Raw genomic sequence first — 24,882 nt, forward strand, 5'->3', positions numbered from 1 at the left:
TTTAAGTGACTTGCGCACAGTTAATAATGGCAGAGCTGTGACAGAAATCTATTGCTGTATTACATGATGCTTCTGTATTACAATGCTTCTCTGTAGCATTGCTGTTTTAATGTTGGTTAATACAGAGAATATAGTATTTTGATTAAAAATACCACAGAGAGAGGAATCGGGCAGTTTTTCTTTGGCATACTATGCGTAAAAGTTTTATTTTTTATGAAGTTTTTCATTTTTTTCCTAAAATGGCTTTTCCTGTAGCTATTGGTTCTAGTGGTTCTTTTTGGGAGGTGTGGTAGGAATAATTATGATGAAATTCAGGTTTGGTGTAAGTAACAGCAGTGTTTACACAATTAGGCTGGAAGTTATAATTGGTCATTGTGGGTTTGTTGGTGTCTGTACTTCTGGCACTGTGTAAATTAAGGAGGTGTAAAACATTTACTGAGAGGTCTGATCTAGCTGTTTGGTAATGTATGTTGTCACTTATTAAGGAGGAGCTGAAAGAAAAGGCCAAGATTGAAGATGAGAAAAAGGATGAAGAAAAAGAAGACCCCAAAGGAATTCCTGAATTTTGGTTGACTGTTTTTAAGAATGTTGACTTGCTCAGTGATATGGTTCAGGTAATTTTATTTATAAAAACACCAGTTTACCTCAAAAGGTAAACTTTTGGAACTTAAATGGCTATGATGACTCTTCTCTTCAGTGTTGACCTTTGTAGAATGATTGCTTTCTTTTGAAACAGCTATTATCTGTAGAGGGAAAATTAAAGGTTTGATTAATCAAATTATAATTTTCAGAAATTAGATAATGCAATGGTCCCATGGATAATTGCTCATTATTGACTGGTGTTTTCTTGTATCCTGTTCCCTCTGTCTTTACATGCTAAGTATGGAGGTAGCCATGGGGTGAGAATCTTACAGTTTCCATTGTATTGCCCTAAATTTCTCAGTCCGAGACAAGAACTATTCCAGGGGGAATTTCCATTTTAAAAGAATACTATAGAGATGTTTAACTGTTCACAATTGTTAAGTTTTCTGGGAAACCAACACCGATGTCACCTTCTTTGGGAAACTTTGCCTCTCAGGCATTTCTTGAGCCACTATCTGCATTGTAGTAGTAGTTGCCCTGTCTTGGATTGTTTGAAGTTACATAGAGAAAATAAATGATCTCAACACAATGACTGCTTATTGCATTTCTACTTCAGCAAAGTGGGAAAGGAAAAAGCAACTGAAGAGGCAGTAGATATACTCAGGAAACATTTTTAAAGAAACATGCCTTATTTAGGCTTGGTTTTATATTGTTCAGCCCTTTCAGCCTGAATGAGTATAATGATATAGTTTTCTATTTAGTCACTTTGTCTCTACCAGTGGCAGTAGAATCACAGTATAAAACTATGCTTCAGTATGAGCCATAATCTCAAGAGTTTGAGTCTGAAGGTTCATAATTGTTATATAAAACTTTAAAATATATTATCTTAGTATGTTTGTGTAGTAACAGAACACTAACTCTAAAATGGCATGTTTGATAATCGTTTTTATTATTTTTAATTTGAAGGAACACGATGAACCTATTCTGAAGCACTTGAAAGATATTAAAGTGAAGTTCTCAGATGCTGGCCAGCCTATGGTAAAAGAACTCTGAAATATTTATAGTTTTGTAACAGATGCTTATAGGTAGATAAATGGAAGTTTTTATAAAGAGATGACATTCAAGGTTTAGAGATGGAGGTCAAAAAGAATTAAAACTGATACTTTGTATTCTTTTAATTGTAGTAAATAAAATTTTGATGTTGTGATGCAGTATATATTTCTTTTCTTACTTTTGAACATAAACTGCTTTTGAAAATCCTTGATCCTGGATTAAAGTGGATAAAAAATAATGGCAAGAGAACCTGAAAAAGTAAATACTTATTCTGTGTTAAAAGGCATGTGCCTGGGAATTACATAAAACAAGCAATGTTAGAGGGCTTCCCTTGAGGAAAGAACAGCTAATACCCTCTCCCCAAAACCATCAGTCTTAGGTCAATTATGGGCAAAGCTACTATAGATATAGGCTGTAGATTCTGTAGGTCTTAAAGTTGGGCTGTATCTGTGTCAAGTTTAGGTTCTAGTCTAATATTTAAAAGCTCCCATTGGGGAGAGGTGGAGAGGAAGCAGGGGACTTGGTCAGTTTATTTAGGTGTGCCTAGCCTATTATGTAAACATGTTACTAAATAATCGTTATAAATTGAAACAGCTTTTTTTCAGTTTAATTTGTGCCTTGTTTTGTTTTTAACATTATTTGGGATTTATCTGACACTCTCTTAAGGTTATATTATCATATTTCAGAGTAGTAAAAACTTTTAGAATTTTATATATGCTTATAAAAACCACAGATTAAGCTTTATTTACTAAGGTATTGAAATTTTATGAGGTAGGAATTTAACTATTTTTTATGCTTCTTTTTTTTTATTTTTAAAAGAGTTTTGTCTTAGAATTTCACTTTGAAGCCAATGAATATTTCACAAATGAAGTGCTGACAAAGACATATAGGATGAGGTCAGAACCAGATGATTCTGATCCTTTTTCTTTTGATGGACCAGAAATTATGGGTTGTACAGGGTGAGTTTAGTTTTACTACTTTAACAGAATGTTATACCTGTTTTTTGTTGTATTTGTGATTTGGGATACTTGGTATTTCTAGTGTGTGCTTGATACATTTATACATAATTTACTGCCAAACATTTCAATAAAATGTTTTCTGAGAACTGTTTCTCCATTTTCCTACAATTCTCCTTGGGCCCGTGACTATATAACACATTTCTACAAAGGGTGCATCTTTATTTGTTTATTATATTGTGTGTGCTAATTGTAAATATATTTATTTTAAAAATTTGTTTAGAAATAAAATTTTTGCCTTTATATTGCTACAGAAAACATTTGGACCAATTTCATTCTCTAAAATTTGAAATCTAAGTATAATGTTTACTTCTAAAATGTAGCAGTTGAAAATGTGCTAATTGTGATAGAATATTTTCCCCCTGTGTTTTGCAAGATGCCAGATAGATTGGAAAAAAGGAAAGAATGTCACTTTGAAAACCATTAAGAAGAAGCAGAAACACAAGGGACGTGGGACAGTTCGTACTGTGACTAAAACAGTTTCCAATGACTCTTTCTTTAATTTTTTTGCCCCTCCTGAAGGTAAATAATGTTTTAGTTTGGGTATTAATAGTTGTTTTATAATAAGCCTTGTTTAATGTTTTATTCATTTGAATTTCTTTTCTTAATTTTGCAGTTCCTGATAGTGGAGATTTGGTAAGTTAAATTTTTACTTATTTATTGAATTGTTTACTGTATTTGAAATTAAAGTACTGGTCCTCAAGTGGAGCGTGGGATAGTTGCTGTTAGCAGCATTGTGTTGAGGCCTGCAGTGCATGGGGCAGAGCTTTATGGATCTGAAAAATTGTTCCATTCAAAATGATGTTAGTGCCTCCACTGAGAAACACCATATGAAAAAGCTGAAGATTTTTTTCTTTTGAAACTTGCAGATATTTCTGTGAGGGATTTAATTTTTTAAAAACTATTGGTTTCTTTCTTAGTGAAACTAGAATGTAATGTCATTTTTATATATATGTATATATATATGTATTTGCTGTATGTATTCTCTTTAGAAGGATTTCTTAATGAATTTTAAAAATATGTGTATATCAATTTAGCATCAGTAAAACTACCACTCACATCAAGACATAAAACATTTATTTTACATATGAACACCATGTTATTTACCACATAAAAGTCTCTTAACTGTTACATCCTGTATTGTGTGTTTTGTATATGTAAAATATCTTATGTGCTTGGATTCTATATAATAAAAATGTTGCTATTTCTGTGACTTTTAGTTTCCATTAGATTCATATTATCTTTCAATTCTACTTTTCCATGAACATCTTGAAGTACCTTAGTATTCTTAAGCCCTTTTTATCCTTTGTTTTGTACAAATGTATCACAGATTAGAGACTGATTTTTGACCCAGTTTGAATCTTTTTTTTTTTTTTTTTTTTTTTAAAGCTTTTTATTTTTCTTTTTTCTTTTTTGTCTTTTTCGTGACTGGCACTCAGCCAGTGAGTGCACCGGCCATTCCCATATAGGAACCGAACCCGCGGCGGGAGTGTCACCGCGCTCCCAGAGCTGCACTCTCCCGAGTGTGCCACGGGCTCGCCCCCAGTTTGAATCTTTTTAGTAAGAATATCTAACACTTTATAACTGTACCTCTGTCAATCTGTTTTATGCTAATTTAATATTTTAGTGTTTCCTTGATGTTTTTCTTTTGCTATGTTATCTTGGGTTTTTTGTTTGTTTTTTACCACTTCCTCTCCAATCCAAAATATTGGAATGTATATGTTTTATTTTTGTCTGTAATACTTATCTCAGTGTCAAATTTATTTATGAACTACTATATGATGCAGTAACTATTATTTTTCCCCATGTAATACATACAAAAAACAAGATTATATCTATTCCCCTCCCCAATTAGTGATTTGGAAGTTATCTTTTTGCACTATCAGTATTTACATTATAGACAAACTTGCTACTTTTTTTTCTCTAAAGTAAACAAAATAAAGTGAAACTGTACTGTTTTCTGATTTTGTCAGATAACTTTTAGAATGCCTTTCCTCTATTTGTCTTGTCCATAGTGATAAAGCAATTTTATTTTACTTACGTTTAGCTTAAGAATATGCATATCTTTATCTACAATACTACATGCTAAAAATAAAACTACTTATTTGCCCAATATACCAAACATATGGCATGCCCTTTCACAGTTTTAAACTATGTAAATTGAAGTTTTAAAAATCTGTTTTTTAAAACTTCAGCTTATAAATCTATTTTTGTATTTATTACTCTGTATATAACAATTTAAACTTAATGCTCCTGAACTTGTTCTAATGCTTACCATTAATTCTTTTAGAGTTGCCTCCCTACTCTTGAATTACTTTAGTTCATGTTCTTTGTTGGCTGCAGTTAATCATTCAGCACATTTTTCAGGGAAGGTTACTGGTTGACATACTTTCTTAATCCTTGCATATTTGAGAATGTCTTTTAATTTCCTTTTTTTTTTTTTTTTTCCTGTCTTTTTGTGTCCGGCCGCACCGCACCGGCCATCCTTATATAGGATCCGAACCCGCGGCGGGAGCACTGCTACGCTCCCAGCGCCGCACTCTCCCGAGTGCGCCACGGGGCCAGCCCTCTTTTAATTTCCTTTGTACAGAAATGATAACTTGGCAGGGAGTATAATTCTTGGTTCAAAATTAATTTTCTTTAGAACTCTGTAGATATTGTTCCATTGCCTTCTAGCATTTAGAGGTATAAGAGAAAAATCTGAGGTCAGCCTGATTTTCGCCCCTTTACAGGTAGATACTTGAGGAATTTTTTCTTTATCCTTGAAATTTAAAAACATCACCAGAATATGTCTAGGTGTTGCTTTCTTTTTGTCAAATTTTAAAAGTACCCAGTGTACTTTTTCCATTTGTAAATGTAGTTTGCTCTTCAACTCTGGGAAATTTTCTTCAGTTAGTTCCTTAATTACTACTACAGCTCCATTTGCTTTGTACTCTGTTTCAGGTATTTGTATTATACGTAGATCGTATTTCCTAGATTGGACCTGTAGGTCTTTCTTTCTCTCCTCTTATCTTGATTCTTTTCCCTTTTTTTTTTTTGACATTCTGTGAGATTTTCTCTTGTTCTGCAAGTACTTCATTCAGTAATTTGATTTTGTGGACAATCTGGATTGTACATTTCTGTTAATTAACTCTCTCAACTCCCTTTTTGTTTTCATGCTTTCTGACCTTACTTTATTATCGTGTATAGGTTGTTAAGCCCCCCTGTATTATATGATTCTTACACCTTTCTACATCTTTTGTTTCCACTGCTATATCCTTTACAAGAGGAGGCATTTTTTCGATTACTCAGCTCTGTTCTTTTCTTCCGAACTGAAGTATCACAACCGTTTCAGTAGTTCTTAGCGATTGGGGGGGGGGGGGGGGCAAAAACAAAGATTCCTTTTATACTGTTTACTAAACTCCTAGGCATGTTATGGATAGAACTCTTTCCTGTGTTTGTTATTCCAATGGAAATATGGTTTCATATTGTGGCCTTCTATGTTCATATATGTGGCATCCACCCAAGAACTATGAAATGTGCCTGCCATGCAGACTGGACTGAGGATAACCTCAAAGAAGTCTATACAGGCAGGGTAGGTCAGATATGTTTTGGATTTGGTTTTCTGTTGGCGGGGTTTTTGAATTTAAATTGACTGAGGTAGCTTTTAAATAGTTTTATACTTATATGGAATTAGAGATTATGTTGATTTGAATACTTTTGAATTGGGATTGTCTTGGCTAACGCTTAGAGCAGACTTGCTTTTAAGCAAGTGCAATGTCTTTTATAGGACAAAAATGAGAATACAGTGTATGAATTTTAGGTAAGAGGAACTTATGAGCAGTTAGAGCTTCACACTATTTTCATGTCAGTGGAGTTTGGGTTCAAGTGCTGTTCTTTTTAGTTTGTTACTTAGAATTGATGGTTTTTTGTACCTTCACTTGTGATTAGAATTCCTTCCTTCAAAGCGTTCCCCCCCTTTTTTGTATTTTTGTTTGTTTGTTTAATAGGATGGGTGATATTAATGACTTGATAAACATTCATGGGATTTGCAGAATGTGTACTTTAGTATCACAGAATTTAAGTGGGATTATTTTAATTTTGAGTAATCTCAGAATCATTTTTGTGTTGTGCTTTGCCATTAAATAGAAATCCTAGATTGACTTTGTTTTTTGTCTTTATCAAGTAGGACTGACTCCATCTCCTCATTTGGCATAAAGTAGACTTGAGACTCTAGCTGTTGGGGTACTGTCTTTTAGGAAGTGTGAATAACCGATCTTTTATTTTATCCTTCTATTTGCTATGTACATAATGTTGTTATTTATGAAAGCCTAAGATGCTTCTTAGTATTACTCCATTTGGTGTTTTCAATGATATTTTAAAAGGAAAATTGCAGTCATGTAACAGAGTTGCTTTTACATTTGTTTAAATGAGAAAAATCTAAGCAGTAACCAGTTCTAATTTTTATTTCCTACAATTTATCTTAGTATGTACACTGGTCTACTAACTTTCTTTTTATTAAGGAGTCGTAAACCTAGGGCATGTAGATAAATACTTGATCCATATGCATGTAAGATAATTTAAAAATGGCAAAAGTTAAAAGCAAAGTTGAGAGTTTCTTTCATTAATCATATGATTAAAGCCTAAGAGTTTTGCATGTGCTGAATTAACACAATTATTCTTAAATTTTCTTTTGTTTTTCTTAAAAAAAAAAAAAATAGGATGATGATGCTGAAGCTATCCTTGCTGCAGACTTTGAAATTGGTCACTTTTTACGTGAGCGTATAATCCCGAGATCAGTGTTATACTTTACTGGAGAAGCTATTGAAGATGATGATGATGATGTGAGTGAATTTGAATCCTGCAGTGAAATAATTTGGTGAGGGTACCGTAGTCAGAATTGGTAAGAGGTTAGATTTTTTAAAAAGCAGGACATAGAATAATTTAAAATTAGCCTAATGACTGATGTCCTGTTGACAGCCTTCCAGAGTTTTCTGAGTAGGCCTCCTTAGGATCTTTGGATTCATTTATCTTAGTTTTAATTTTTCTGCTAATAGGAAGATTATTCTATTAATTATTCTTAATTATTAAGATTATTAGTGAAACTTTTATGTTTGGTTTTATAGATCTCCTATGCTCTTGCTTTTGATTACACAAAACCACTAGGACTTCTTTAGTGATTAGATAACATTTATTAGGAGGCATGCAATTTTTATCCAAGGGAAAACAAAATTAGGCTGCTCTTAAATGTTTTGGATATCTTTCTTCCTAAATGGCAATCCTTAGAATAGGCTTTAGGCACTTTTGTGCAATGTGTTTCACACACAAATACAGGCGAGTAATATTTACAGTAAGTTATCTGATCACACTTTATCCACATGTACTATGTTCTTTATTTTGATTTTATAAATTGTCAGATTTTAGATAATGGCACTGAGATGAGCGATTCCTGCATCTAATGCATGTTTTAATTTATAATCAGTCACTTTAGGGGAAATTTTTTTTTTTTTTTTTGATTATATATACAGTGATGGATGTTACTAATGTTATTCTCAAATGTGTGTTGTATTCATTCACGCTTACCCTGTTTTCCTTTTTCAGTATGATGAGGAAGGTGAAGAAGCGGATGAGGTAATGTTTACCAAATGAGCAAATAATTCTCTGTGTTTAACACATTGAGAAGCAAGTTGAGTGACTTATGTATTCCTTGCTATAATCATTATTCTGTGATTTGGGATAAAAACATTTCGGAAAGTATGATTTTAGAATTCTACAGCCAAACAATGTATGTATAAGGTTTCAATAAATAAATTGCAAAACTCAGCAACATTTTTTTTTATTTCAAATAATTTTGTTCTGCTGCAGGGTTATCAGCTCTTTGAAGAAGTCAAAAGCTGCAGTAAACTTTTTCAACGTTGGCTGCAGTAAAACTTTTCAATAAAAGCTGTCTGGATATCTCGAGTTGTGTTGGGAAATTTTTCATATTAGAAGCTTTCAAATTAAATTGTATTATCACCAAACTCTGTAATCATGAAAATCTGTTGATCTGTAGAGTAACTTGTATAAATTTTCCCTACATTATGAGCCAGTTTTTCCTACTATGTACCTACTTCATGGATGCATTTTGAACTTTAATATAGGAAGGGGAAGAAGAAGATGAGGAAAATGATCCAGACTATGACTCAAAGGTGAGCAAAATGAGTGCTGCTTTCTATTAGATTTAAGGCAGGCTAAAAGTAAGAGTTGGTATTTCTGGATGTAAAGTTTATTTTTCTCCATTAAAGTCTTTAATAAAGCCCATTCACTGAATAACTTTATTTTTTCTTTTTCCAATCCCTGCTGGCATTTTGAACAGTACACTTAATTTCAGTGCACCTTTCCTAAGAAATGTTGTTTTGGTTCTTTGTGTTTTTGATAGTTTCACGTTAATTAAACCCTGGGATTCTTTTAATGGCACATTTTGGGTATTTTTTACAGTTTTTAAGCATTAAAAAAGATTTTCGCTTGTGTTCTTAGACTGTTTTCCCTCCAAAGGAAAGCTTATAAGCAAAGGTCAGTTCTTAAAAGATCTGAATGCAGGAGTGCTCAGTGCTGTTTGTTAGATTCTCCCAACCACCTGTATTCATCTTTGCCTTAGATTCCCAGTCTTTTATTTGTGGGAATTTGTTGTATCTGGGTTGAAAGGCCTTTTATCTCCCACAAAATATGTAGTAAATTATCAGGATTCATTTGAAACTTTGCGTTTCTCTTTAGTGTGTTCATTCATTTGCTAAGTGCTGTAAAATATGCAGAAAATACGTCAACCTAGTGAGCAAGTAAGAAAACGTAATTTAAGTCAAATGAAATACTATAAGTTATGAATTACTCTTAACAGTTAAGTATGAACGGAATTAGTATATTTGAATAATCAATAAAAAGGCAAAAATCATTGATAATATGATTAACAAATTGCTTGGTAATTTTATTTTTTTAAGATTATGGTTTAGTGTGTGTTTTATGGCGTTAATTTTACAATGTAAAGTGTCGGATTTAGTTTAGCATTTCAGTGACTTGGTAATATTTGAATAAATAATTTGCCATCATTGTTTTATGCCATTTCCTTAATTTGGCAAAACAGGGAGATAGTATGATAACTAAGTTAATTACTTTTGAAAAATTCACAGAAGCAGGTAGAAGAAGATAGATTGACTTGTTGTTTTCCTTTAACAGAAGGATCAAAACCCAGCAGAGTGCAAGCAGCAGTGAAGCAGGATGTATGTGGCCTTGAGGATAATCTGCACTGTAATAGCCTAAACACAACTATTATTTACTTACAGCCTTATGTTTTTGTATTTTCTTCGTAGACTCAGTTATTTTTTTTAAAGAAAAGGAACTGATATTTTAAAAACCAATTTGTTCTACCTAGCATTTTAAGTATAGTTTTCTGCCAGATATGTTGAATGTAGAAATTCTCTCACACATGTTCATTTATTGCTACATAGTTTGGTTCTCCTGGAATATTTTTATCACATAGCTATAGGAGTACAGCTATGAAAATTAACAGCTGTTAAACACATTTTTTGTTTTGCTGTTTTTATCCCTGAAGAAACAAAGTATTTCTTCAGCTGGTAGTTGAATGAGTTTAAGTTTGCTTGCATTAGCTGTGTCTTTCATTACTTTAAGACGTGGAGTGACTTAGACGATTTATCATTAAAAAAAAAAACTTGGCAAGGCATCTGTATGGTTAAGAATTTCCAGTAAGACCATGCTCGATAACTGTCAGATTGTTAATGAATTTTTGTATTTTAGGTGACAGTTTTAAGTATTAAGAAACCTTACTCACAGTATGGTTATTGACACCACAGGGAGGTGAATAAAACCTAGGATTTTTAGAAGTTAGCCTGATATTGTTTAACTGTATTTTAAAATTTAACCTCCATTAACTAAGCATCTTTCTTTGTGGTAGGGTCTACCTTCTGCTTCCCTGGAAAGGATGAATTTACATCATTTGACAAGCCTATTTCAAGTTTTTTGTCGTTTGTTTGTTTGCTTGTTTTTGTTTTTGCAGCCTAAAATAAAAATGTCAAATACAATTTTAGTTCTCACAAAATAATGTCTTAATTTTGTACTAATTCAGGGAGAAGCAGAGAGGCCTAGTTTGAATTAAGGGTTGTACCCAGTTTACCATATTATTAAAGAAAAGGGTGCCAACTTTAGAAGAGGTACTACATCCACTAATAAGCAAGTGTAGAAAAAAAAAAAGACACTCTTAAATGATGTGATGCTTTTTTAAAAAGAAAAAAGTTAAATTTTTTTTCATTTGGGTTAGAACTAGAGAGAAGGTTCGAAGCCACTATGGTTTATTATAATTCTTATTGCTTAAAAGTATTAGTATGTCATTTTACCCATTCTTCTGTTTACTATGTATTAAAATGGGTAGTACTGTTTACTTAACTACCTCACAGATGTATTAAGCATATAACGTTGAATTTCATGAAATGTTTCTCAGTTTCATTAAAAGCTCATAAATTTGGGCCTATTTGTACCACAGGTGTGATAGTTGGCATCTTATTCACACCAAGCTTCGATAATTAAACTGGAAAACACAGGTTAAGTACCTCTGTTCTAGATCTGGGCAGGTAATACTCTTTTCAGATCTTTGTGTGGCTCCCTAGTTTAGTGGAATTGGGTGGACGGTGAACTATTTCAGAAGGTCCAAGGATTTTTTTTCAGGTATTTTAGATGACCTTATTGTAGTAAATACATAGAGATCATGGGACTAAAGTGGAAATGAGAACCTTTTTTGTGGGGAAAAAAGTGCCATGAAGTTTGAGACTGTAGAGCCACATTTAAAATACCTCAGGCTAATTACTGTTAATTTTTTGCAACGAGCTTCTTTTGACAGTGAGGGCAGAACTAATTGGATTGTTAATTAGAGAAAGGTCTAGAGTTCCTGCTCTTAGTAAAATTACATTGAGTTCATTTTTAGAGGTGATAGAGCTTCCTTTTTGAAAATTTAGTGTTAAGGTGAACACATTTTGTTATTTCTCTAGTATTTCCCCATTCTCCTGAGATTTTAACTAACTACTGGAAATCCTTAACCAATTACAAGTTTTTTCTCTTTATTTTCAAAATGATTTTGGTTGCTTTGATTAGACATTCTGTGCTGTTTTTTTTTTTAATCCATAGCTTTTTCTGAACTTAAAAATTTTTAATCGAAAGATAGAATCCCATTTTTAATGAACTTAAAGATGTAGCAAAATCATTGTTTCTTTTATTCATTCCTTTAGGAAATAGCTATTGCCAAAGTGAAGGGGTAGATAATATTGCATCTTGTTATATAATGGAGATGTGGTTTGCAGAGGAGTTGTTTTCTTTATAAATTAGAGTTTCAGGGGATGTCAGTGTTCACCTATGCCATTTCTCCAGTTCCAAAATGATTCTATTCCATTCTAGAAATTTGAAATATGTAACTTGAAATCCTTAATAAAATTTGGATATAATTTTACAACATGTACTGGTGATATTTTGGGTGTTTTGTTTTTAAAAAAATATGAATATATATACCTTCTTTTTTTTTTTTTTTTTTTTCCTTTTTAAGAGTGGAGACTAGAGATGTCTAGAGTAGGCTATTCTGTGCTTAGGCCGCTATGACCTATAAATCTGTACTTTTAAGAACAACCTCCTAAGCCCTGCTAAGTGGAGTTTGTCATTTGAATACTTGGAAGGAATTCCATCTTTCTTGATGGATTTTCTGAGTTACCTACAAACATTTTTGAGACACTTCACAATTTGTCTTTACATTATAGTTTCCTCCATGCACTGACTACCAAGAAATTCTCATTTTTACCGGAAGTGGTAAAATATCATATTGTTGTCTATGAAGAAAAACTTTGAAAAACTAATTTAGGACTTTCACTTTATGGTCATTTAAGTATGTTAAGTGAGCAGAGAACAACAGTTTCACATATTGATTAGTTGTTTTAACATGGATGTCTGAAAGTTACATCTATGTAGTGCCCTAGAATTATTTAATTTACTGAAGTAGAATTAGTATCACTATTCTAGATGGTAAAACTATCTTAATTGTATGGAATTGGCTTACAGAGTGGTACTTAAGAAAAATGGGATTCTACCTGTATTTTCTCTTTAGCTCATGAACATGAAAGGAGACATTTGTTGTAATAGAAATATTTTCTTTATTCTGTGAATAGGTTACTGATCATGATTGGTGTATGGTAAGGCCCGTAAAATAACTGAATTCAGAGTGTTTCTGTTACTGCTGCTTGTAAGACAGTATGAATTTGTGGGTTTATCTAAGTTGTAGGCCATTCCTGCTATTAAAAAAAAAATAACACTTATGAGTTACTCTTTGTGAAAACCTTATCATGCCATGCGAAAATATTAAACTGATATTCAAATAATCTTTGAATGCTTTGGTTTCAGGGCTTGGTTTAAAACATGAGTTTTTATGGGTTGGGCTTACAGAAATTTTAGCCTTTATATTTTTAACTATTTAAATCAAGCCAAATGTTATTTTAAATGTACAGAACATGTAGAATAGATTGATAGTTTAGAAGAATTATAAGTTCTTTGTGGGAACTTTAGAAAAGAAAATATATATGCTAATTCAGTTTTTAAAAATCTTCTGCACTGTATATATATATACACTTGGTAATAATGAGCTTGATTTTTGTTTTGAAAATATGTGTTCATAATTTTGGTAATTTGCTATTGAAAGCACTAAGTCTCTGCTACCTGAAAAGTAAATGCAAATGATAATGGTGAGATACAATGCTGATATTAACTTAATAGGTGTATACTGGTGATTTTTGTATAATGATTTAAAAATCCAGATATTAAAGTATGACCTGGATAAAAAGCCAAGTTCTTGGACTGAATAAGGATTACTTAACATTACTTTTAGAAACACGGTTAACATCTTGTTTGTGTACACAATTATTTAAGGATAGGCGTTTATCCATAAGAAACTTTGATTGATGTACTCAGTTAATTATATTTTCAAAAAATACAGTTTACTTTGTATCTTGTGTTTCTTCCATTTCACATCGTAGGTTTTTCAGTTAAAATTGTTATAGACTAAAATTCATAAGTATAATAGAAATGGGGGTAACAATTTAGAAACAATGAATTGCTGGTAAGAAATAATCCAGTTGTCATTAATCCAGTTTAATTTTTATATTGGAAGTTGAGCATTTGTAGCTTTTGTGGATCTCTAAATTATTTATTTTGAGTTTTAACATTTTAAAACTCAGTATAAAATGTTGCTTAAAAGTGCTTTTTAGTTTCTCATATGTTTTAAACTTAAAACTGTAAAGAAGGAACTGGGAATAAGTGATCAAAAATGCAAATGCCAGAAGACACATCTCATATCCAGAGTTAATGACATTACTTATAATTTTATCATTTATAATGAAGTTAGGCAAGTGTGGCTGTGATAAACTTCGTGGGGTTGTAAAATAGTTTCTTCCAGAATACTCAAAACTTTTATGAGAGCTGTTATCTGAGATTTCAAGGATAAGTAGGAATTTGTGAAGTAAAGGGAGGAGCATTTTAGCAGTAAGCAGTTCAGACGGGGTAACAGCAGGAAATACAAGTGAAAGTCCTGAAACAATCCAGGTCACATTCAAGGAATTGAAATAAGAGAAGGGGCCAATCCATGTCCTTTTAAAGGTTTTAAAACATTGAAAACCACATCTAGAGTATTTCAAGTGAGGGTGACCTTTCCATGAGGGTAATTTTTAAACTAAGATATCAGCTGTTTGAAGGTAAGAACGTTTGAGGTAGGGCTCAGGGTTAGTCAAGGCCTCAGAGTCATATGTGTTTAAATAGGTTAAATGACTGGAGTAAGGGGTGGAGAAGTGGTGAACAAGATGATGTTGGAGAGCTGTAAAAGTTTTCTCTTAACCAAGAACAAAACCTGATTTTTTTTTTTTAAATAAATGGAGTGAATCTCCTTAGTTAAATTTCAGATTGGTGTTTTTGGGTAGACTTTGTCAAAATTACAACTTTGCTCTAACTCTGAAATTACAGTAGTTGAAAAGATTCCTGTATATTCTTTACTCAGATCACTGTTGACATTTGTTCAGTATTCTCATGTGCAGGCATATAGACACTTTTTTTCTACGATTAAATGGTTGCAGACATGGTGTATCATTTGCCCCTAAATGCTGTATTTTCCCAGTGTGAAGGCATTCTTTATAATCAGCACAGTTAATCAAAATCAGGATATTTTAAAATGCATCACATTCATTTTAGTGTTTATACAAATTTGATCAGTAATATCTTGTGAGCTTTTGATGTGTCCATTTTTTGAATACTTACTTACTTTTTTGCTAAAATTTTCTAGGCTCATCATAGGCTTTTTCTATTCCAGCCCTGGAATGTGCCATTTCTCCAAGGATCCCTGGTTCCTTACAATGGGGAAATGTCATTTAGAAACTGGGTGCGGGGTGTGCTTATTCATAGACTGTTTCCGGGTTCTTTCAGGTGAAAGACCTAGAAAAAATATGTATCATGTTAAAAACAATACACACTGAATACCTTGAAGTCCAATCCAACGCAAAGACTGGAGAGACTTCTAGTCTTCAGTCCTATTTGTAACTACCTTCAAGTAAGTGAAATTAGCTGATCCAACTGGGAATTGTAGGTGAGGTGGTTCTATAGGAGGAATAAGAAACCATGATTAAAAATTTCAAATATCTAATTTAGACTAAAACCTTGCAGCCCCTAAACAGATGTCTCTGCCATCAAACTTTAATGTACATATGAGAGGGTGAAGTAGTTTATACTTGGGGTGGAAGTGTGGTTAAAGCACAGGCTTTGGAGTCCTACCACCTGTTTGTTCAGCATCAGTTTCATCTGTATCATGAAATGTGAGGATTAATGAGAATATGTAAAATACTTAGAACGTGATGTATCTATCCATAATGAGCATTTAGTAAATGTGCTTCTTAGACATAAAACCTAGAATGTGTGGTTGGGATTACTATTTAAATTGATTTTGTTAGTTGGAGTGCTTTTGGTTTTTGTTGGTAGAACAAAAACTACCCCAACTACCTCCTAGGTAAGAGGTGCCTTCCTCAGTGTACATCCAAACTTAGGCCCCCACTTTGAAACATTTTTCATGTTTGTTGTAGAAAATAAGGAAAAGAATAATTTGCTGCCCTTAACCTAAAGTCGACTAGTTTTAGGAAATCTCACCTTATTCCTTTTTATGCATTTTCATATGCTGATTTTTCTTTGGCCTTTGGTAGGCTTCAGAAATGATGTAGGGTAGAACTAAATAAGTCTGACTATTTAGGTTTCTTATGCTCCAGAACACCCAAGTTGTTATTACTTAGCCTATCTTTTCCATCCCCCACAATTACCTGGGACTCTGGACATTGGCCATACTTTCTGGGCGTTGGTAATGAGATGGGTGTCATAGAGCTGATGTGATTTTAAACTTGGATTAGGCCAGCATATAAATTTGAGAACTAGAGGCTGGTCCTTTTCTCTTTGCTGTTCATTTGGCTTGATGAGTGGACTTAAAACCTTTAGAGCAACTTGGAGATCAACAACCCAGACTAACCTGAATTTGCACTCTGTTTCAGCTCTGCTTGGCTGCTTTTTCTTTTTCACGTCCTACTGGGCTTTTGTGCACACGTTTTACTAGTTCAGCATACACTTCCTTTTCATCAAATTAGTACTGTGCCTACTCCTCTTGGTTCTTCAGTTCTGAACTGGCTCTACCAGTTCAGGAAATACTTTAGGGATGCTTGCTCACTAACGGATTTCCCAACTTCCGGCACTGGGCTTAGAAAACATGGAAGGTGTACAGTAAATTTTTGTGTATATAGATCAGCTAGTCCTTGCAGTTCACCAACCATAATCCTGTATGGGACCATATAGCAAGTTAAATGATTGATTATCAGCTGTTTAATCTCCTAAGTTAACCAAGGTACTGTAAGGTCCTTTGTAGTTGTCTCATTCCTACATACTGAGTTGCTATGAGAATGTGGAGGGCATTATCAATAGTTGTGACTGTCTAGTACCGATAACAAAACCACCCCCAAAATTTCATGACTTACATCAGCAAGATTTATTTAGCTGACAGGGCTTACATAACCTGCTCTACTGGGGTAGCTTTTGAAGGCTAGGGATTGGAATCATCTGAAGATTCTGCACAGGTTTGGTAGTTAATGCTGGCTGAGTCCTCAGCTGGGATGTGGCCAGAACTCTACCTATGCCTGGTGGCTAGGTTCCAAGAGCTAGCTAGGCAGAATTTATCCTTTTAAATGACCTACCTGAGATAGTTGAATTAATTCTGTACTCTTGAGTCAGTCACAAGCTTATCCAGGTTTTATGGGAGGGTTCGTTTTTTGCTGGAGTTAGGGGTAAGATTTTGGAAAAATAAGGAACTGGAATCTGGTAATGGGTACAGATGGTCTTTTGGAAAATAAGTTACACTAGTGTTGATACAGCAGTAGCTACAGTAGTTTTCTAAAATGGTCAGCAACATTAAGAAAGGTTAAATTACATATTTTATGCCTGTTTAAAGGGAAAAATTTTTTTTCCATAATAGAATGTTCTGTTTGAATTATATCTGGACAATTGAGATTTTCAGATGTATACATAATAAACTCATTCTGAGACAATAGGCAAACTTGATTGGTAAAGGAATCTTGAATGGTAGGTATAAGAGGACCATTAAATACAGGTTTGTTTTCAAAGGTTGACTATCCTGTAACTACAGTGAGGGATTCAGAGAAAAACTTCATTGCTTTTCTATGTATGTTTTTAAGATAGGTGAGACTTTGCTTTATAGCATTATACATCTTAATTAGGAATTTTGAGAGACCTAAATGTTTATTAATTTAACTAAATAATACAAATAATGCCTTAATCTTCGTAGTTGCTTGAAGATAGCTATTCCCTCTTTATACATAAGAATAGAAGTTAAATAGCTTTAAAGAGGACACAGTTGATATGTGTTGGAGCCAGCAATTGTATGTTCCTGTTTGCTCTGAGAAACACTTGGCACTGGCTTTCTTGTAGGAATTTCTATATACACAACTAGTGGTTAAATAGGCATTTTAGGCTAGAGCTTTTAGAATATGAAATATTTTTGAGACGAGGGTACTCAGACTTAATTTTAAACATTCAGATGTTCTTTTTCTCCAGTGTTTGTATATATTTCACACACATACATATATATGCATATGTACATAGTTTTCTAAGCTTAGATGTAGACTTTGAGACTGATACCTGAGCTTCATGGGCTTCAGAGGCAGGCAGGCTTCAATCCTGCTTTCTGTCCTTTCTCATCCAAAGTGGCTGCTGGGGCTCTTGTCCATCATGTCCAGATTCTAGGCAGCATGCTGGGCATAGGGAGGCAAAAGGCTGCTGGCATCCATTTCCTAGGGGAGCCTGTTATTCATACAGTACCAAAAGGAGGCTGGCAAATATTGCAGGTGTGGGCATGTATGCCATCTGGAGTAGACTGAATTTCTTAGAAGATGGGAGAATGGAAGTTGGGATGACAGCCGTATCCGCCACATATGTTGAATAACTATTTAGAAAAGGATTATTTGAACAAGGATATCCTGGAACACAAGGCAAATAACTGCATTTCAGAAATAAACAGGCCTGAGAGAGGTAATTTAGGAATACAGCCCAAAAGGATGACTTATGACGAGTTTTAACCTTCATTCAAGGCTTTTCACTTTATCTTGCATGATGCTTTCTCAGAACCATGCATATACTATTAAGCGAGGTTGAGACAAAGACTTAAGACTGTAAATGGAGTTTCCTCAGATAAAAATGATTACAGATGATGTATTTTCTAGTCTCTGACGTAAGGGATGCTAATTGTTATTCAAATAATAGTTATTTACTTAGATAGTTACGCGTTTTCCCTCTGACTGCCATTTATACCACACAGGCAAGCTATTATTTCTTTCCCTTCATCCTCAGTTTTGGACAGAGTTGTCTACACTCACTTCTACTTGAGTGTAGATAATTCACTCCTAAAAAAGACATTTGCCAGTTTACTGGGGTTTTTTTTTTTTTTTTTTTGTCTTACAGAGATCAATAATTAAATTGAATAGTCTCTTTTCTCGGGCTATGTGCTATGTTGTAATGGAACGAAGACAGCAAAAGAGGGAATCATCCTTGAAATCTAGTCACTTAAATGGAGTATTTGCCCAAGTGGCTATCAGTTCAGATATTTGAATTGCAAACAACAGAAGCATTTAACTGGTTTAAGTAGAAGCCTACTTAGGAAAATATGTAAGGTGCTCTTGGGCTTTTAATGGAGGGCAGAGGGTTGAATGCTGTTAAGCTATGGCAGGGCTTAAAACACAAAGTAGGTTCAATGTTTCCACAGTGTGGAATGTCTGATGCTTTTCTGCTTGCCACCTCTGAAGGCCCAGAGCCAGAATATCAATACTCTCGAGTGGTTGCAGTTTTGTGACACCATAATATCAGTTCTTTTTAACCTTCATTGGATTACCTTCCTTTCCTTGCTCCTTAACTGTATCTCCCATGTTTTGAATTTAGGGCAAAAAGAGCTGAACCCTTGCTCCATTCCATCCACTTCTATGTTTTTCATTTGTCATTTATAAGCTAATAAGTATCTCAATACATCACCAGACTCCTCAGTTACTTGTAGAAGATCTTCAATAAAATGTCTGTTTAGCCTACTTGCCCTGTATTTAGTAATATCAATATGTTTCTAGTCAGAAAACATGTATCACTTCCTCTCAGTTTAAGTACTGTTTCTGTCATGCATGTTGTTATTTGGTACAATGATGAAAACACTGTCATCCAAGTATCTAGTGAAGTAGACATACGCCAAAATCTGACAACTCATGTTTGAAGTGAAATATGATTAAGAAAGAACTCGGCCAGAGGCAGTCTAAGGGGAGAATTGAATTGTGCTTTGAAGAACAAAAGGTTGCAGAGCGTTTAGGAAAGTAAATCAGAGGTACTGAGTACAAGTAGGTGTGTGACTCGCACTCACTTAAGGTGAGAAGAGTCAAAATTGTAAAGGCAAGTAGTATGGATGAAGTGGGCCACTTAAGAGCCTGGATGAGAGAAATCAGAACCTGAATTGGGCTATTGGCAGAGTAGAAAGGACAGACAGAGACAACCTATCCACAAATAGGTTGTAAAGTAGATTTACCAAGCACCCTTATTCTGACTGACTTTAAGCCTGTGTTACACAAATTGATCACTAGGAGGCATCAGTTCATCAACTTGTAAGGGGAAAAGGATGGCAGCTAGACACAGTGTACCTAAGTCTGGATAGTTTTGTGTAATTTAAACTTTTAGCCCAAGGCATTTTGGAAATTAGAATCTTTATATATTGAACTTGGGACTATTTGGTTATCCTTTATGCAATGATGATCGTGACCTGACATTTTCATAGGCTTTTAAATATTTCTTGAAAGACATTTGACCTTTGCTCTCTATTCATATCTTTAATAATGATCATTTTCATGAGTCTGCTGTATATTGCAAATTAATTTATAAACCAGGTTTTCGTAATTTTGTAATAGAGTTTTAAATTAAATACTTTGCAAGTTCTGTTAAGTCAAATGTCTTTAAACTAGTATTGATTAATGGACTTTTAAGCAAGTATTTGACTATTTAACTGCCAGGTAAGAGGAATTATTACCGATATAGTTCCATTACTGTTTCTCATCTTTTTAATTAGACTTATTAGAAAACAATAGAATGCTAGTTTATGTAAATACCTCTCACAATATTAAGTTGCATGTTGCTCAGAAAAAGGTCTGTGGGATTTATTTTAGATGGTGTCTATGAAATAGAATAGCATTTAAGATTCAGAGGCCTAGCATGTGTAGTAGTCTGTTTAAAAGAAATTGTGCCATATATATATATTGGTATGGCAAATTTTGGGAATTTTTCATAGTCTTGTTATGGTTTAAAAAAATTTTTAAGTAGGACGTATTATAAAAAATCTGTCAAAACCATTTTAAGAAACATTTTCTTTTTATGACATATGAACTCATTTAATTTAAAATTTCTGCATTTGTTTAGTACCTAGTATGTGCCAAAAATTGTAGTAGGTGATTGGGAAACATAAATATAATGATCCCTGCCCTCTTGAAAAGCTAACATTCTAGTAGGAAGGGGAGCAAAAATAGCAATAGGCATAGTAAATTATCCAGTAGTATATTAGAAAGTATGCTGTGAGAAAATTAAGGGGAATTGGGTGGTTGCAATTTTAGAGTGATCAAAATTGGCTTCACTGAGAATGTGACATTTGAACAAATACTTGGAGAAAGTGATTGGGATGACCCTGACATGTTGAGAATAGGTCAACGAGGGTAGAATCGGGGAGACAAGGTAAATCACTGCAGTAATTCACGGGGGAGATGATGGTGATTTATATTAGGGTGGTCATGAAGAAAGTGGAGAGAATCCAGATGCGGTTTGAAGGCATAACCGATGGGATTTCCTGACTAGATGTGTAGATTGTATATCGAGAAAAATAATAAAGGACTTTATTGCAAAACAGGTTTGCTTCTACATATTTGCAGTCCTAGGGCAAGAGTACAATGGAGATAGCATATGTTTAAATATACAAAAAGTTTTGTTAAAACAAGTCTAATTCTCCTGTCTTAAAAAATACACCTTAAGAACCTGGAAAGCCAGGTTTGTGTTTATGCCAGAACAGCTTGCGAGCCACTTTCCTTCTCTTCCCACCCCTGCCTTTGAACTGTATGGTAAGGGGCCTCCTGCACATTTGTGTGGATACTTTTAGTCTGCATATTTAAACTCTGTCCACCTCCCTTACACATCAGTGCACAATGGTGAAATAATGCATTTCCTCAAACAGTCTAGAGGTCATTTAGGGCAGGGTATTAGGAATCCTGAGTACCTGGAGTGTAAAATGAGTATGCACTCCAGATGGACATGTCATTTTGACTCCACTAAAGTGCACAAGCCCTTTGAAGCTCAGGGTTCTGGGTAAGGGCCTCTCTGTCTGGGGTAAGGGTAATACTGATCCAAGGTTTTTGTCCTGAGCTGCTGTACAGATGGATTGCTATCAACTGAGAAGGGGGCTACAGGTAGAACAGGTCAGGGTGAGGAGATAAATTTGGGAGCTCATATGTTTTGAGTTCTCTGTTAGATACCAAAGTAGTACTGTAGGGAAGTGTAAAAGGAAAAATTTCAACTTACAGTAGCACTGGCCTGAAATATATTAAAACTGAAGGTTTTTTGTTTTTACTACAGCCATTCTAACCAGCTAGAACTGTTTAAAAAAAAAAAAACAAAAACCCAAAACTGTGAACTTAAGTGAACTCAGTATTCCAGATCCTTATTGAACCAGTTCTATCCAGGAATTTGTTTTAATCAGTCATGTATAAGCTTATGGACTTCTCCAGAGTGCTGTTTTTCAATTTTTTTTTTTTTTAAATTAGCAAATGCTCTATGATCTCTTTCAGTGGTCTAAAAACCCCTCAGAGTTTTGTCCGTAGTGAACCTCTCAGAGTGTCCTCACTAGTAAGTGTTCCTTTGCGTGGTGTGCGTGTTTACTGTTTTTTAACTTTAGTAGTCTGTTTTATTCTTTGGCAATAAGCAGTTGGATATAAATTGGGGGTATAAATTTGGTAGTCTCTGGCATATAGATGTTATTAAAAGTGATGAGAGTGCTTGAGATCAATAAGGGAGTGAGTGTAGATTAAGAAGAGAACCAAAGACTGATACCTGGGGCACTCGAACATTAAAAGGTTGGGGAGAAGAAACTGAGACAGTGACCAGAGAGGTAGGAAAACTAAGGGTGATGTCCTTGAAGCCAAGGGAACAACTTTATCCAAGAGGAGAAAATGAGCAACTGTCAGATGCTGCTGATACACAATGAATATTGCCAATTGTAAAATGCAATTTGAATTAGACATTTCAAATTTGTTTACCAAATATGTTTATCAATTTGATTGTTAGCTAGTTTTCTAAACATCAGTAACATTTAAGTGACATTTGTAGGTTTTCATACATACAGCCAAAGTTTTTTTAAGTTAATTCCTATAACTCATTTTTTGTAAATTTATTTCATTGTTTTAAAAAATTGGCAAATATGGCCATTTTAGTGAGTTGGTAATGACTGTTGAAATAAATTAAGAGCACAGTTGACTGATCTACAAAGTTTTTATACTAAGATTTACAGTCATCAATGCACTGTGGTCAGTGAGGGCACATTGTAGATTTACTTCTGAGCTGTTTACAAAATTACTAAATTGTGACATACCCAACTAGACATTGAGTTTTAAAGTTTCTAGTTATAATGGGTACTTTTGAAAATTGTGCTGGCTGTTCATTTTCAAATAATTTAGGAAAATAGAACGCATTTGTTGCATCCTGATACATTGTAGGTTAGATAACACAAAACACGGTTGACTTTCTCCTAAGAAAATAACTTGGGCTTTCAAATTACATCTCATTTTTTATCCAATCCAGTTTGTGTTTTTACATATGAAATGTCTTTCAAATACACCTGCCCTCAGACTCAGAATTACAGATTTAAAGGAAGTGTCCTTTCCAAATGAGCTGAAGAATGTCATTCTGTTAAAAGGATGAACAGCTGGTCATGCAGAAATTCTCTGGAATGTTCACTTGTCCTATAAAGGCAGGGAAAGGAAACAGATATTAGGTGTAGTATTTCTCACTTGGTATACCGAATTGTACATTTTTATAATCTTAACTAGAAATTTTTACATAATTTCGGTAACTGCCTTCTTAAGAGAGTGCTTAATCCATTAACAACGTGAAGGCCCTGAGATCTGGTCAGGTTCAACTTAGGGACTCAAGATTGTGCTGGAATTGTCCTATTTGATCAGACATTTTTCTTTAGATTCAGCACCTTCCCGTGTTTAAAAATTATCCATTGTTCTGATTACTTTGGGATTAAGCTCTAATTTCTTAACATGACACACACAAGTTTTGAATCTTGCTCAGCTCTTCAAGATCATCTCACTTTTTCTTCCCCTCTTGAATTCTTTGTTCTAGCCGTACAACTAGGATGTGAGCTAAACTCTTCCTTCTTCCACTTGGGGCACAATAGCAACCCTTCCTTTTATCTTGGCCAACTCTGACTTGTTCACCTTCGTTTGTTTATTCTTACCCTTCTTACCCTCCCTATCCTCAGGGTCGGTGGGGCTTCCTGTTTACTTGACCGGTGAATTTCCCCACCAGATGGCTAGGTCTCGGTTTAGTCTCTTCATTCTGCCTTACTTCCCAGGGAATAGTTAAAATAGAAATTATTTAAATGTAGGAACAGGAGGGAGTTGGAGAGGAGAGTAGGGCATTACCTTCCCTGGGTCACAGGTAAATGAAATTACAAAACAGATCTGGCCCGTTAGGCGCTTGCAAAGAGAGGGGGTCGCGGAGGCCAACCAGGCGTTGGGAGGGCTAAGCTGTAGCTTGAAAGGTGGCATCTCTTAGCACCGGACTTTCGCCCGGTTTGTAGTTAGAGTTACTGTTAAGAGTTGTTGCAGGCTGTACCAACGCGTCGAGAAGTAGGCCAGAGAGCCTGTGGTCCGAGTGGAGAAGATAAGCTTAGTGCCAGTGCTGTAAAAGAAAAACGAGGCGAGACCACCTGAAGTGAGACCACCTTCCTCCGCCTCTTTAGAACCCGACAAACGGTAGCGCTATTGCTTTGATTTAACAATCGCCCTCTCTACTCCAGGAAGAGCTATTTAATGACCATAAGAGAATGTGCGTGTGAAGACATGAATCCTCTCAGCCTTTGTGCACTAAGAGGTTTACGCGCGCGTCCCCGGAGGCACACTTGGGCGCACTTCTGCGGCTCGCTAGCCTCATCTCCGGCCTCGGCTCGCCCAGGCCAGGACAATGGTTCTGCGGGATCTGGGAGCCCAGCGTGAGTCCCTAGGGCTAGTTCCCGAGGACAGTGAGACAGCTTTGTGTTCCAGGCACTGCCTGCTACTCGTACCCACCTTCCCAGTCCCGGTCCTGGTTTTGTGAGGTTGTTAGCAGAGAGCCCCGCGGACCAGGGAGAGGCGGGACGGCGCGGATGGCCTCTCAGCGCCCTCTGCGCGTCCGCATTCGTCGCCCGGTAGCTGGGGCATCCTCGGAGATCGCCCTGGGTGGAGGAGAGGAGTTTCCGGGGCTTGGGTCCCGCCGCCTTCCCGGGGAAGGAGCGCGGAAGCAAGTGGGCGGCGAGAGGCGGGGCAAGGGACGCGGGGGGCGTGGACGCGGCGGGCTTTGGAAAAGCCCCAAGTTA

General features: G+C 35.0%; 1 protein-coding gene across 3 annotated transcripts in view; it reads left to right on the forward strand.

Annotated features, from left to right (window-relative positions):
- The window catches only part of NAP1L1 (nucleosome assembly protein 1 like 1), a 36,547-nt gene extending 23,514 nt beyond the window's left edge, over positions 1-13,033 (forward strand). Inside the window, exons 7-16 of one of the 3 annotated variants that reach the window (XM_063074900.1) lie at positions 486-614; positions 1,549-1,620; positions 2,455-2,594; positions 3,028-3,173; positions 3,268-3,287; positions 7,352-7,474; positions 8,232-8,261; positions 8,771-8,818; positions 9,840-9,911; positions 10,576-13,033. In XM_063074900.1, the coding sequence (XP_062930970.1) occupies positions 486-614; positions 1,549-1,620; positions 2,455-2,594; positions 3,028-3,173; positions 3,268-3,287; positions 7,352-7,474; positions 8,232-8,261; positions 8,771-8,818; positions 9,840-9,875 (744 nt within the window). In that variant the 3' untranslated portion in view covers positions 9,876-9,911; positions 10,576-13,033. The other 2 variants (XM_063074901.1, XM_063074903.1) reach the window with 2 other exon arrangements.
- Positions 13,034-24,882: the final 11,849 nt, after the last annotated feature.

The sequence above is a fragment of the Cynocephalus volans genome, chromosome 12, assembly GCF_027409185.1.
Source record: "Cynocephalus volans isolate mCynVol1 chromosome 12, mCynVol1.pri, whole genome shotgun sequence".
Lineage (NCBI taxonomy): Eukaryota > Metazoa > Chordata > Mammalia > Dermoptera > Cynocephalidae > Cynocephalus > Cynocephalus volans.